The 15,546-nt window shown below is 37.4% G+C and overlaps 1 protein-coding gene across 1 annotated transcript in view; it reads left to right on the top strand.

Annotated features, from left to right (window-relative positions):
- The first annotated feature begins 11,323 nt into the window (after positions 1 to 11,323).
- Positions 11,324 to 15,546, top strand: part of LOC103509488 (tolloid-like protein 1) — a 45,076-nt gene continuing 40,853 nt past the window's right edge. Inside the window, exons 1-3 of the mRNA XM_008474112.3 lie at positions 11,324 to 11,367; positions 12,701 to 13,078; positions 14,295 to 14,473. Coding sequence (XP_008472334.1) covers positions 11,324 to 11,367; positions 12,701 to 13,078; positions 14,295 to 14,473 — 601 coding nt within the window. The remainder of the gene's footprint in view (positions 11,368 to 12,700; positions 13,079 to 14,294; positions 14,474 to 15,546) is intronic.

Here is a 15,546-nt window from a genome sequence, read left to right as displayed (position 1 = left end):
TTCGTCACACCCATTACCATCCATTACATCTTTAGTCGTGTCAGTTTTTATTGGGTCTTGGTGGTCAATCTTAATGCCTTAATGATCAAGACTCGAGATGTTGGGTATATTTGTCAAATGAAGTTGCTAGGTGAATTCGGATCGGGATGATATTATCAGCCCTAGTCCGGATTTCAGATCCTAAATATGGATCCGAAGAACCTGATTCGTATCCGGAACCATCCGGATCTTATTTTCAGTCCAAGTACCTACAGTTATCACTTAACGTGAGCTCACGTGACGTGATAGTAGTGTGTTTCTATTTCTATACCTTTATTCTTATAACTCTGCGAACAGGACCAATACCTTCATGATTTCACAAATCATAACCTCAGTCACCAATAGCAAATAGCATGTTATATTTCAACGGACAGATTTGGTCCTATAGCACTCCTAGTGTGGAGATGTGAACGCAGGTACTCACCTTAAGGCGATTTCCTAGTTTGAATGACAATACCTGTCTAACTCAGGAGTTTCGCCCTTGTTGCTAGAAACATCTTCGACATAGTTTCATAATCCATAGTGACATTCCAGGATTTGAGTTTTCCAGAAACAGATGGGTTTTCCTTCTCCTACACATTACATTGATATATTTATTTATGTTTGGCCTTGATACACAGGTACCTCTCTCAGACAGCATGAATAATATTCCACAATAATATTCCACTGTAGTGGCTACACTATATCAGGTTCCCCCACTATCTCTACTTATGCTATACTTTCTTTACAATGTTTCTACTTTCTAATCATCCTCTTCATTCTAATTTTTACTTTCATTACTTATTGCGTTTTTAATTGTTCTTTCCGTAATTTGTAATGTCTCTACTTTCTATGTGAACCAGGAAGTGTGTGATGAATTTTAGGTAGGTACGTATAGGTGTGTCTATTCTTTTGGACTGTAGTACCTATACCATTTGGAGGAGTGCTTGGTTTTCACCGTCATATTCCTTATACTTGCTTTCTCAATATCTTAAGAGCTAATCAATGTTATCTAACAAGTTTTCAGAAGATAGGTATTAAGAAAGTTCAGACAATACATCATAGGCTCTTTTGGGGAAAAATTACTTAGGTAGGTATGTTTTATCCTACAGTGGCATTGATCGAGCAGCCAAGCCAAGTTTCGGCAATATTAAAATAGCCAAGTTTCGGCAATATTACGTAAATTCGTAAAAAATTAAAACTGGGAGATAAACGGGGGATTATATCATCCGAGGGTTTTGGATGTTGAGAGAAAGTTTAATACAAACACCCCGGGGCTCCTTTCAATTTTTTGAAAATAAATTGAATTTCTCAAACAAATTCCCGGTATATATTCAACGTGTTTCCCTTTTTCTGTTGAACGACACATAAAATTTCCCTTCTTTTAGAAAATAATCTAGTTTTCTTTTATCTGCACCTTCTCCTAAACCTCCGTTCTGCAGAGATAATAATTTAGATAACATAATCTAGTAAGAGAGATAATATACATAGGTATCGTGCTGGATTTATTAAATTTATTGAGATAAAGCTGCTTTTCTTTTAGAAAATAATCTAGTTTTCTTTTATCTGCACCTTCTCCTAAACCTCCGTTCTGCAGAGATAATAATTTAGATAACATAATCTTAATCTAGTAAGAGAGATAATATACATAGGTATCGTGCTGGATTTATTAAATTTATTGAGATAAAGCTGCTTGTTCTAATAAATATTTTGGATACTAAGCGTCTGCTGCACGCCACTAGTGGTTAAATTAACATGAACCTCGTTAGTTTTAAAACCGGACATCATGACACGTAATTATAGTATTTCTGCCATCAGAGACATCGAAGAACGAAAGATACATAAAAAAGAAAAATAAAATCACCTATATAGTAAATAATAGGTTATGTTCAGGACGCTTATACTATATAGCTAGCTAGTAGATTGCTATAAATACGAGACAAGTTCTCAGTATAATCACATGGCACATATTTTATTTACAATTTTATATCCTACGATATTATGCCTATATATTACGTATGTATAGACATATGTATTAGTGTTTCATTGATCATTTACTTCCGGAATCCTGAATCCTGACATGGGAGAGCCTTGACCTGAAACATATACCACTTTCTTTACAATGTTTCTACTTTCTAATCATCCTCTTCATTCTAATTTTTACTTTCATTACTTATTGCGTTTTTAATTGTTCTTTCTGTAATTTGTAATGTCTAATGCACACATAATTATTATTTCATTGAACTGATCGGACAATGGGTAGTGAGTACGTATAGCTAGTGTCAATGAGAATTTTATCCCCCCCATTTTTTCGTCTAAAAAATGCCTTCCTTCCTGTTTTATTTCGTAAACCTAGATTTCCATTTTCATTTATAGGTACGTTTATCCTATTTATCGAGCATTCGAGCTATTCCTATTCTTGCTAAACATTGCACTAAGTACAATAAATAATGTCTCACTGTACTCGTACTTATGAGGCTCGTTTACTGATAAGGCTGGATAAGGGATTCCTGAGATAACTCTAATACCTACCTAGTGCTTGATACGTAGTGTGTGCAGATATTGGTATCATATTTAAGTGCAGAACGTAGATATGAATGAATCTCAAGATTAACATGAACGAGCTGCAATAGACCTAATCTCATATAACTATACCTAATCTCATCTAACTCAAGGAATGTTAATCTATTGAACCCTAGATAATCTTGTGGAAAACAATAACAACATACAGAGCTCTTGAGATTTGTGGAGATAAGCAACGTCGAATGTGGCGCATAACTGGACCAGTGACCATGAGGAAATGAGCTGCTGGAAGCTGGAAACCAAGGATCCTAATTCTTATTGAGTAGATTAGTAGATGGCGAAGCTTACATTGTTCTTTAGAGATGGGAGGAAGGATTCTCTTTTCTATTAGACATGTAACTATTAACGCCTATACAACAACCCTATGAAGCTTTCCTTTGCAGGAACTTAATTCAAGCACTCTTCACGTTTTTAACCAAGACAAGAACACTTCGTCATTTAGTGCTGACGTATCAAGCCACAGAATTCTTCAGAGTGGCATAGTTACAAACATCGGACCAAGTACCCAGAACTCAAAGACACAACATAATCTGCAGTCAATTTCAGACATGCGATATGCACTGTGAATACACTCATCAAAACAAACTGAAGAAAATACTTGCAACTTGTTAGTGACGTAGGGACATACGTATCATCATGCGAACTTCTCCTAGCTGAGATAGGTTGGAAACTCGGATAGAATTCTTGTTCTGAGAATTGATTGCTATTTACCTAATTACCTCATTTCTACCACGAATATTCGACTGTGAGCAATACTGGTAAATGGATACATAGAGAAACCATTAGCAACTATCTAACGTAACCACCGATTACCGATCAGGTAGGATAGGCACTGTAGATAGTTCGGGACCCTTCTAATACTTTTAGAAAAAGACTGTCCAAAAACATTGAACCGATATAGATGGCTCTTCTCTCATAAATGAGGTGATTGTCAAAAAAAAGACGTAATATCATTTTACGATTCTGTGTTATCAAGCACTGTTATTTCTGGATTATTCGCGTCCGTCCAATATGTTTTTTCCAGAACTTACCTACAACCACCAAAACAATACATTACGTACCAATAATGATTTGTTATTCCCAGATATTTTGTGTTTGTGTGTTTTGCCCCGGATTTGTAATAGGGAACTAGGTACCACCTATTTACGAACATTATTATCATATTCATCTTACAAACACCTCATCCTCAACACTCAACAGTTCAGCTTTTGTTTATGATGATATAACCGAAAACAATGTTTAGATAATTCAACGATTCAACCCATGTCAGAGAAGTTCGTTGTCGACATTTGGCCTTTTCAACTTTCCTTTATTTACCTACCTACTCCTGAATTTATGTTCTTATTTTTCCTTGCTCTTAAAAGTTGAATAATTTGTAAACAAATATGAAATCTTGATAGGTAATATTTATAACGGTTTGGCATTTATACCTATCTAGGTCCTCAGGTCTGCAATTTTTTTGCATTTTCATAGGCTGTGGTACGGCAAATCGGGGAACTTTGTCACACTTAAAACTCTGTTTCCGGAAATTTCTCTTATCAGATAATATAACGCGATTTATCACATAGTTATTCCTGACACGCGCCGATCCACATTTCAAAGTCTGAACTTTCAAGTTGGTCCTTTCCCAGTGAAAGTTCAACGATCAAATTCATCTGAAAAATTTCCAGTGATTACCCCACTTTGTTATTTTTTCACCGAGCTCATTTGTTATTTTGTTAAGTCCCGTCTGTTCCAACTCCTGGCGAGTACTTTGATCGATTTGAAAGTTGAAAGTGCGATGTCACGGACACTTACGAGATGATTCCATTGAAATTTCCGTTGATGTTGTTTTGTACAAAGTGTAAAGTCACTTACAAGGTTGTTTACATTAGGTTTAGTTTGTCTACTACTCGTAGCTTGTAGAAGACGATAGTTATTATTGTTATGTACCTCGCTCACCATAAGTAAAGTTTTAGGTATTTTGGAATAATACTTCTTTAGGCACAGTAATGTATTCATTAGACCTAATATACTTATCTGGCTTATGTACATAGTTCCATGTGTACATAGTGTATCTACATTTACATAGGTACGTATGATATTAGTTTGGCACTCTTACAAAGTAGGTTTTGGTACTCTTTACTCATTATAACTATTCAGAGAGATTTAGGTACTTTTCCAGTGGAATATTACCTACACTTTTTTAAGTATCCAATAAAAATTGTATCCACGCTAGCAGAATTAACTGAAAGCAATAAATACCTTCGGTTTCATTCACATTACCTAAATTTTCATTTTCCAAGACTTCAACTAAGTAGGTAAGTAGGTACCTATATTTCTATATTTAGACTGATTGCCCCTAAAATTACAATTACCTATACTACTACCTACATAGTCCATTATAAGGTATATTCCATTGTACAGACTGAATTGAAGACGTACCTACTCGTATATAAAAGCAAGTAGACTTAACTACTGATGATGATAATGATGATGATCATTTTACCAAGCAAGTCCATTATTAGTACTTTCTATTTATTACAATGGATCTGAAGTGACCTTTTCTCTTTCTTTGTGTAGCTAAGTAAACCGTTGTGATATTATGACGTAGAAAAGAACTTTCGAAGTTCTGTGTCTTCTCTTCTAAAGAAATATAACCTCCGAAGAGTCAGAAGGAGGTGAAGTCAGAGGGCTGCGATCTGCGATACAATGGGGAATAGAAATAGAATGTTGTTATTTATAATAATAGGGTCAATATCATATTTGAAATATAACCTCCGAAGAGTCAGAAGGAGGTGAAGTCAGAGGGCTGCGATCTGCGATACAATGGGGAATAGAAATAGAATGTTGTTATTAAATTTATAATAATAGGGTCAATATCATATTTGCAAGCCCATGTGACCAACGTTTTAACACTTAAATTTACACGTGAGCACTTGACAAAACTCTCTTTTGTCATCAATTCCACAAGGAAGATTAGACAAAACGTGCGAATATCCTCTTTTAAAATTTAAAGGCACGTTTCAGGTCCGCGTAAACACTTGAACCACACGCCTCACACCGTGTAGTTTTTGCAGTTGATTTTCCTTTAAAATTTAAAGGCACGTTTCAGGTCCGCGTAAACACTTGAACCACACGCCTCACACCGTGTAGTTTTTGCAGTTGATTTTCCTGGATCCGGACGATATTTCTTCTGATTTCTTCAGGCGGAACCAGTTTTTTTGGATTTTTGGTAACATTGTACACCACCATTTTCGTGTTCCTGGTAAAAAGACCTTTAATTTGATATATAGGTCGACCAGGTTTGGATAAGTCCTTCTATGGGGACAGACAGACAGACCGACCGAGCGAGCGAGTGACAGACACCGAAGCAAATACAATAGTCCGTCCCTTATACCTTTTTATTACTATTGTAATAGTAAAGGAAGGACGGACTAAAAGTACAGTAAAAGAGGATTTCGGGCAGCAATCTTAACTGGTACCTGTTATGCATCTTATGCATATTTCGAGTTAACTTCAAGCGGAAAAAGTACAGAAAAAGAGGATTTCGGGCAGCAATCTTAACTGGTACCTGTTATGCATCTTATGCATATTTCGAGTTAAAATAGGCTGGACGGGGCGGCGTTTCTGACTCTTGACGTTCGCGCCCCGCGACACGGTTGATCTGTTTTGTGGGAACTGGCGATGGCGATGGTTCTGCTATCCAGTAGCCGTCACGGGATAAAAAGACAGGGCAATCAGGAGTCCAACGTCTTTTTCCTACTGATCAATGGACCTATGTTTTCTGTAGTAGAAACATGGACTGGATATAACATTTCGAAAGGATTTTGAAGATGCACATTCTTTGTAAAGGTGTGTCCAAACTTAGGCGACCGCATCGATCGACGTTGACTGAAATCGTACACTGCCTCGACAACATAGATTCACCTCTTCACCTCGTCAACCGTTCGCGCCCCGCGACACGGTTGATCTGTTTTGTGGGAACTGGCGATGGCGATGGTTCTGCTATCCAGTAGCCGTCACGGGATAAAAGGATAGGGCAATCAGGAGTCCAACGTCTTTTTCCTACTGATCAATGGACCTAAGTATGTTTTCTGTAGTAGAAACATGGACTGGATATAACATTTCGAAAGGATTTCGAAGATGCACATTCTTTGTAAAGGTGTGTCCAAACTTAGTCGACCGCGTCGATCGACGTTGACTGAAATCGTAAACTGCCTCGACAACATAGATTCACCTCGTCGATCGACTGTCGTCGCGTCGATTGACGCGGTCGACTATTGGACGCGCCGTTAGGTATGTAGTTCAGTAGCATCGGATCGAAACGTGCCCCGGCACGCTTTTCGTCCGACAAACTGAAATATTCAAGTATACATAGATAAGTACATAGAAGAAATGTGAGCCTCACTACAATAAGGACCTATGTTTTCTGTAGTAGAAACATGGACTGGATATAACATTTCGAAAGGATTTTGAAGATGCACATTCTTTGTAAAGGTGTGTCGAAACTTAGTCGACCGCGTCGATCGACGTTGACTGAAATCGTACACTGCCTCGACAACATAGATTCACCTCTTCACCTCGTCAACCGACTGTCATCGCGTCGATTGACGCGGTCGACTATTGGACGCGCCGTTAGGTATGTAGTTCAGTAGCATCGGATCGAAACGTGCCCCGGCACGCTTTTCGTCCGACAAACTGAAATATTCAAGTATACATAGATAAGTACATAGAAGAAATGTGAGCCTCACTACAATTATCTATCACGTAGAGCTTAGAGCACAGCACGCCGACGAACATGCAACAAACTAGTGACCCGACTACTTGAACTAAGTGTATTTGACAGATACCATATTTTACAACCATAAAGCATGAGAAACAAGCATGGTGTTAGGGAACACATCAGGGCACCAACACCACAGAGATCGTGAAAACCGTTTGAGGTACTAATGAACCATGATAGGCTAGGTTCAAGGCTAGGAAAGTAAATTTTAAAAATATCAACGCCTACACATCAGGGCACCAACACCACAGAGATCGTGAAAACCGTTTGAGGTACTAATGAACCATGATAGGCTAGGTTCAAGGCTAGGAAAGGAAATTTTAAAAATATCAACGCCCAGATTAAAGGTTTAAAGTTATCAGGAAACCGCTCGAAATAGACTTTTTATTTATTTTTTATACATATGGGGCAAAGATTAGTCACACATGTTTCCTCTGTTTGTTCTATGACATAGAGGTGTTATGTATGAAAGTGGGTAGATAAATACCCTATGTATGGAAGTAGGTAGATAAATACCCACCTACTTACTTGGGAGAACTGAATCGATGCACTTTCCTGTGATTTATTTATTTTAATTCAGGGAAGTAGGGGAATCAATATTGAAAGTTGTTTCACCTTGACATTGAACGGAAAATCCCTTTAGATCTCTTGTGGAAAAGTGGAAAACTTTGCACCTCAGCAAGTCAAAGATCAAAAACATCTTAAAGCAGCCTTCTCTCATTTGTTCAGAGACGGTTCGTTTTTGTTAAACTACGCCGAGCAAGACCACTAAATGGATGAGTGACATGAACGGCCATGCCTTAAGGATTTACTAGCAGAATTCCGGAGCGAAGGGACGGATTTCGGCTAGTTACTTATAAGGTGTATGTAGGTACAAAGTGGTTCTTACTTACCTATGTATACCTGATGATAAAAGAGGTACCTATACCTATGTAGGTATGCTAGTTATTTCTAGTGTAATGTAATGTAATGTTTGTACCACCGACCCTAATGGATAATGGGTATCTAATCCCTCTGTAAATTATTATTTTACTATTTTTTTTTCTCAGAGGAAATCCCCTGTGCTGAACCCATAATATAAAGATTTGTAGTAATAGATATCATACATTAGCTTACCTATGCAGAGCTGGTCAAACTATGCCTTTACTCCACTTGTAGAATAAACTGGGCGATAGTAAAAAAAGTTATGTAACCATATCAACTCGGTCGTACTTTTCATATTTCAGAGAAAATTCACTGGTATTGGTAAGCGTGATGGAATTCATATGCAGAGGTTTATGTTTCGAGTCCAAGTCAAATCATAGAATTAGGATATTTTTGTACTTCTTTCGGTCAATTATTATTTAATCGTGAATTTGAAATTTGATTTGAATACCTACCCTTAACCCATATACCATATACTGCTTCTTCCTTCTCTATCAATCCTATTTCAATGATGACCAAGGTACCTATCTGCGGTCCACAATCCACACCACGGTCCATAGCGTACACATTTAGACAGCTCTGATCTATTTCTTAATACATTTTTAATCACATCTCGGAAGTTTTGCCATTTTTTTTTCTCTCTTCTTTTCCGGTCCCTCTCTCTCTCTCTCTCTCTCTCTCTCTCTCTCTCTTTCTCTCCCACTTCGTATCTCTTTCTGTCTCTTCCCCTTACTAACCATATTTCTTTTCTTATTTCCGTTCCTCTTCCTCTCACCTCACATCTTTATATTTCTCTGTCTTCCTTTTAAAATTTCTTCGATTGTTCCTCTCTCTTTCTTTCTCTCCCTTTTTTATTCTTCTAGTTTTCTATTTCTACATTTGCAGACAGAGGGATTTTTTCCGTTCCAATTAATAATTAATTACGAATCACTTCCCACTCTCATCTGTCTCCCTTTTTTATTCTTCTAGTTTTCTATTTCTACATTTGCAGACAGAGGGATTTTTTCCGTTCCAATTAATAATTAATTATGAATCCCTTCCCACTCTCATCTCTTTACACCCTCTCTCTCGCTCTCCTTTATTCTCCTCTCCTCGGGTGGGAGGATTCCTCCCACTCTCTCTTTCTTCAGAAGGGTTTCTCCATCTCTGTTTTTCTCTTTCTCTCCTCTTCTCTCTCCGAGAAGAAGCAAAGGTACCTGCCTCCCCTTTCATCCTTCATTATTGAACATGCCTTTTGACATGATCGTAAAATTATATGATGAGAGCGAAAAAAAGGTGACTCAAACCAACCTACTGTACAAATGTGCCCGTAAGTTGAACCTTATATTTTTATTTCACTAGAATGCTTTAGTTAAGTTAATAAATAAATAACGTATCTTTAGTTAAGTTAATAAACAAATGTAACTTTAGAATTGGGTAGGTATAGGAACCTCGAATACCCAATTCTGACATTTTTATAAACCCAGAGAATTACCGACTCGACTGTAAATATTCTTATGAGACCGTATGGCAATGGCGTAAGATTGTAGGTATCTCATATACATAATCTTATATAAAGATTAAGTAATACCAAAAATTTGAGAACTCGAGAGTTCAGGGGAGAACATTTGGCGGCGGAAAAACCGCCAGAAAACGGCCGAAATTTCGCACTTTTGTCAGTTTTTTGCTTATAACTCCTAAACCGTGCGTTCCATGCAATGTTTATGGGTATTTAAAGTACACATTTTTTTTTTTTTTTCTTTATAGTTGAACAATTTTCCTAGTCAGGATTATTAGGCATACTAAGGCGAGTGTGGAACTGGGAAGGTAGGTAGGTACCTAGTTATACTTGTCAATGCCAATCCATGAAGAGCATGGATGATGGAAATTAGTACCCTACACGCCTTACACTTGAATTTAGACCACGCTACGCCACTGGTCTCTACTTTCTATGTGAACCAGGAAGTGTGTGATGAATTTTAGGTATAGGTACGTATAGGTGTGTCTATTCTTTTGAACTGTAGTACCTACCATTTGGCCCCCAAAGTTATCAGGGCCTCTTACACTAGATAAAATTGGATTTCAGAATAATAATCCAAAACACTATTTTTACTTTACTTATCCTATAGGAAGGAAAGTAATGTAATCGGGTCAAATTTTCGATGGTCAGTTTTTGAGTGCCAAAACACGTTTTGAGGTCCCTAGAGCCTAAATCCAAAGTTTCAGCCATTGGTCCGTGTGTGTATCTGTGTGTCTGTCTGTTCAAATTTTCGATGGTCAGTTTTTAGTGCCAAAACACGTTTTGAGGTCCCTAGAGCCTAAATCCAAAGTTTCAGCCATTGGTCCGTGCCATGTATCTGAGTGTCTGTCTGTTGTCCGTCTGTAAACAAAATATCTCGAGAACGATAAGAGCTAGCGACTTGAAATTTGGTATGTAGCTGTCAAATGTGACAATGTAATGTAATGTAATGTTTGTACCACCGACCCTAATGGATAATGGGTATCTAATCCCTCTGTAAATTATTATTTTACTATTTTTTTTTTTTCTCAGAGGAAATCCCCTGTGCTGAACCCATATAAAAATTTGTAGTATCATACATTAGCTTACCTATGCAGAGCTGGTCAAACTATGCCTTTACTCCACTTGTAGAATAAACTGGGCGATAGTAAAAAAAGTTATGTAACCATATCAACTCGGTCGTACTTTTCATATTTCAGAGAAAATTCACTGTTAGGTATCGGTAAGCGTGATGGAATTCAGATGCAGAGGTTTATGTTTCGAGACCAAGTCAAATCATAAAATTAAAAAGTTATGTAACCATATCAACTCGGTCGTACTTTTCATATTTCAGAGAAAATTCACTGGTATTGGTAAGCGTGATGGAATTCATAGATGCAGAGCTTTATGTTTCGAGTCCAAGTCAAATCATAGAATGAGGATATTTTTGTACTTCTTTCGGTCAATTATTATCTAATCGTGAATTTGAAATTTGATTTGAATACCTACCCTCAACCCATACTGCTTCTTCCTTCTCTATCAATCCTATTTCAATGATGACCAAGGTACCTATCTGCGGTTCAGATGATAGCTTTAGTATGTAAGTATGTATCTTATAGGAGAAAATATAGATAGGAACACTCCTTATGAGTATTTTTAAATAAAACATAGTAGGACTCTCTCTCACACAGGTAACATAATAGGTACCTACCTACTGTACCTAGATAATACTCGAATTAGGTAGGTAACACACGGTCCATAGCGTACACATTTAGACAGCTCTGATCTATTTCTTAATACATTTTTAATCACATCTCGGAAGTTTTGCCATTTTTTTTCTCTCTTCTTTTCCGGTCCCTCCCTCTCTCTCTCTCCCTCCCTCTCTCTCTCTTTCTCTCTCCCACTTCGTATCTTTTTCTGTCTCTTCCCCTTACGGTTAATATTTCTTTTCTTATTTCCGTTCCTCTTCCTCTCACCTCACTTTGTAGGTAAAAACTCTTTATTAGAAGTAAGTGTACATAGGTAACAGGTAATATATTTACCTACAAACCTAGCTACCCAAGTTCAAATGATGACCTCACTCGATATAAGTATTTTCCGTCAATAATTTAGCAAACACTAGGTACCTATTTTCTTTGTAGGTAAAAACTCTTTATTAGAAGTAAGTGTACATAGGTAACAGGTAATATATTTACCTACAAACCTAGCTACCCAAGTTCAAATCATGACCTCACTCGATATAAGTATTTTCCGTCAATAATTTAGCAAACACTAGGTACCTATTTTCCTTTTGGCATTTGAAATGAGGGTCACGTTTCGAACACGGGAAAATCGTGAACCAAATGTAAGCATAAGCACTGTCAATATTTTATTAAGAAAAGCACCCTTTTACGTTTCACTACAAAATAATAGCTTAAGTTTCTGTACGTGAGCGATTAAAACTTTATGAAATATTAAATCCTCTTCTATTTGAGTTTCTTATTGAAATAGATTTTGAAAAGAAGAAATAAGTTGCTAGGTACCTTCCCTAATACTTTATTTGAACTAAATCCTCCCTTTTGACTGAAAATATTTTCGATTTTTGCTATCGTATTCACGCTTTGAAGTCGGATTTAGAAATAAGAAAGTGTTTCTCCTAATGATACCTAGATGGTTGTTGTTTTGTTCCACGTGTAGTAGGTAGGAATACAAGTGGAACACAAGGATATTAAATGAGATTATTTAGCACCTCCTATATGGGAATGATTAACAAGGTTATTTTATGAGTGTTCCACCGCCGAAATAAAAACGGCGGTGGAACACTCATCTTAAAAAAAAAAAATACTTATCAAAACCCTGATGCTTGAAAAGCTCATTATTCATCTATCGGCAATTAGGTGCAAAGATATTCAACAAATTTCTCAAAATAACAGTGAACGAAACTCATGTTGCAGATTCTCTGATGACATCAGCTCCAACACTTCATCTTCATCCCCGGACACTACATCCCATCATCATCGTCACAAACATCCCCAGCACCAGTTGAATACCACCATTCCACCTTCCCCATCCACTATAGTAGTATCACAAACCAGTCTCCCAGAAGCATACACTGTTCATCATAGGGATACCAGGGCAGCGACAGCACGTAAGGAGCGTATCTGGGACTATGGAGTGATTCCGTATGAGATTGACTCGAACTTTGGAGGACAACATAAGGCGCTGTTCAAGCAGGCAATGAGACATTGGGAGAACTTTACCTGTGTCAAGTTTGTGGAGAGGAGCAGCACGGAGCATCCTAATTATATTCTCTTCACTGAGAAACCGTGCGGGTGAGTGAAATGCAAAGTACACAAGTTTTGTTCAGGAGAGCGAGCCTGGTTCAATTCCAGGAGAGCAAGTTTGTGGAGAGGAGCAGCACGGAGCATCCTAATTATATTCTCTTCACTGAGAAACCGTGCGGGTGAGTGAAATGCTGCAAAGTACACAAGTTTTTGTTCAGGAGAGCGAGCCTGGTTCAATTCCAGGAGAGTAGACGGAACTCATAGGTTAGAAATGAACTCATAGGTTAGTTATATCAAGTTTGTGGAGAGGAGCAGCACGGAGCATCCTAATTATATTCTCTTCACTGAGAAACCGTGCGGGTGAGTGAAATGCTGCAAAGTAGGTACACAAGTTTTGTTCAGGAGAGCGAGCCTGGTTCAATTCCAGGAGAGTAGAAGGAACTCATAGGTTAGAAATGAACTCATAGGTTAGTTTATACCTACATATTCAGGAAAGAGAGAAAATATTGAAAATCCGAATGTTTTGTCTGAGCCTGGGATGAAATTAGGTAAAAGTGAACAATACAGTCAACTCGTGAATAAAGTTTTATTAGTTTTCGGTTTTTCATTTATTCGCTCCAATGTGGGAACTTCTGAAATTTAATGTCTGCAGTTCATTGACCCCCGGGTCTATTGGAAGATGTTGGTCAACAAGCATTCAATATTGAAAATCCGAATGTTTTGTCTGAGCCTGGGATGAAATTAGGTAAAAGTGAACAATACAGTCAACTCGTGAATAAAGTTTTATAAGTTGGTTTTCGGTTTTTCATTTATTCGCTCCAATGTGGGAACTTCTGAAATTTAATGTCTGCAGTTCATTAACCCCCGCCCCGGGTCTATTGGAAGATGTTGGTCAACAAGCATTTAGTTGGTTTTCGGTTTTTCATTTATTCGCTCCAATGTGGGAACTTCTGAAATTTCATGTCTGCAGTTCATTGACCCCCGGGTCTATTGACAGTTGGTTTTCGGTTTTTCATTTATTCGCTCCAATGTGGGAACTTCTGAAATTTCATGTCTGCAGTTCATTGACCCCCGGGTTTTTTACATAAAGCTAAATCAAAATTTTGAAGGTGTACCTTCAAAATCAAGCCCCCCCAAAAATTTAGGCAAGAACCGCCTATGACAGACACAGAGGTTGATTCAAACATTGACTTCACACCCATTGGTAAAACTAATAGTTATGTTAATGAATCAACCGATCCTGTTCTCTCTTTGTTTCCCTCAGATGTTGTTCATTCGTAGGGAAGCGAGGTAATGGTCAGCAAGCAATCTCCATCGGGAAGAATTGTGATAAGTTTGGTATCGTTGTGCATGAGCTTGGACATGTGGTTGGATTTTGGCATGAACACACCCGACCTGATCGCGATAATCATGTGCAGATCATACGGGAAAACATCATGAACGGTAAGAAGTTAAATTATTAATTTTTTATTAAATTAATAAATTTTGACCCTTGAAGAAAATCCACTTAAGTTTCGAGATTTCTTTGAAGTGGACATGTGATTCTGTACAACCATTTGTAGTACTTTGATTTGATATCACGAACCGTTTGGCTAATATGGTCCTTATTTTACGTATCCTTAGAAACGAAGAGAAGTAGCTTTGTAAATTAAGATGCTATTGGACTATGTATACAGTACCTATGTAAATAAATACAGTACCTAAAAGTTTCGAGATTTCTTTGAAGTGGACATGTGATTCTGTACAACCATTTGTAGTACTTTGATTTGATATCACGAACCGTTTGGCTAATGGTCCTTATTTTATCCTTAGTAGCTTTGTAAATTAAGATGCTATTGGAAAGTACCTATGTATCTATTTAGTATTTACGAGTATCATTGTAAATTGAGAGATGATTGAGAGTAAAACGCGGTAAGACCCCTTGAGCATCAACGGAAAATGAATATAATTAAAAAATAAACTAAAGTATAAAAGTTTAAAAGAAAAGCTTGTTGTTCTCATCAGAGTTTTCCATTCTATTTTTTATCGACTCTCCTCAACTCTAAACCTCTTTAAAACTCCCGAGTACCTACCTATCCATTGTGTTTTTAAAAAATTCCAATTTTCGTATTTGAAAAGGTTTTTTGTTGATTAATAAAGTTTGAAACCCCCGAAGTATAAAATAATGGACGGCTTGCATAATATTAATGCAGAAAATTGGATCCGAATAATAATATAAAAAAAAACTTTCGCGTTTCTACATTTTTCTCTTGCTCCCTCTCTCTCTCTCTCAAATCTCTCTTTCTCTCACCCTCCCTCTCTCTCTCTCTCTCTCTCTCTCTCTCTCTCTCTCTCTCTCTCTCTCTCTCTCTCTTTTGTTTCACTTTAAAACAGTGATTCCCAAATCTTTCGGTCTCGCAGTACTTATAGGTACACCCTTTTACAAAGGTGCACGAAGTGTGCTTTGTAAATTATTAGTTATCTCTTTCTCTCTCCCCCTTCTCTGTCTCTCACCCTCCCTCCCAGTCCCTTTATCC

Source organism: Diaphorina citri, unplaced genomic scaffold (genome assembly GCF_000475195.1).
Source record: "Diaphorina citri unplaced genomic scaffold, Diaci psyllid genome assembly version 1.1 scaffold502, whole genome shotgun sequence".
Lineage (NCBI taxonomy): Eukaryota > Metazoa > Arthropoda > Insecta > Hemiptera > Psyllidae > Diaphorina > Diaphorina citri.
This window is presented reverse-complemented; position numbering and strand designations above follow the sequence as displayed.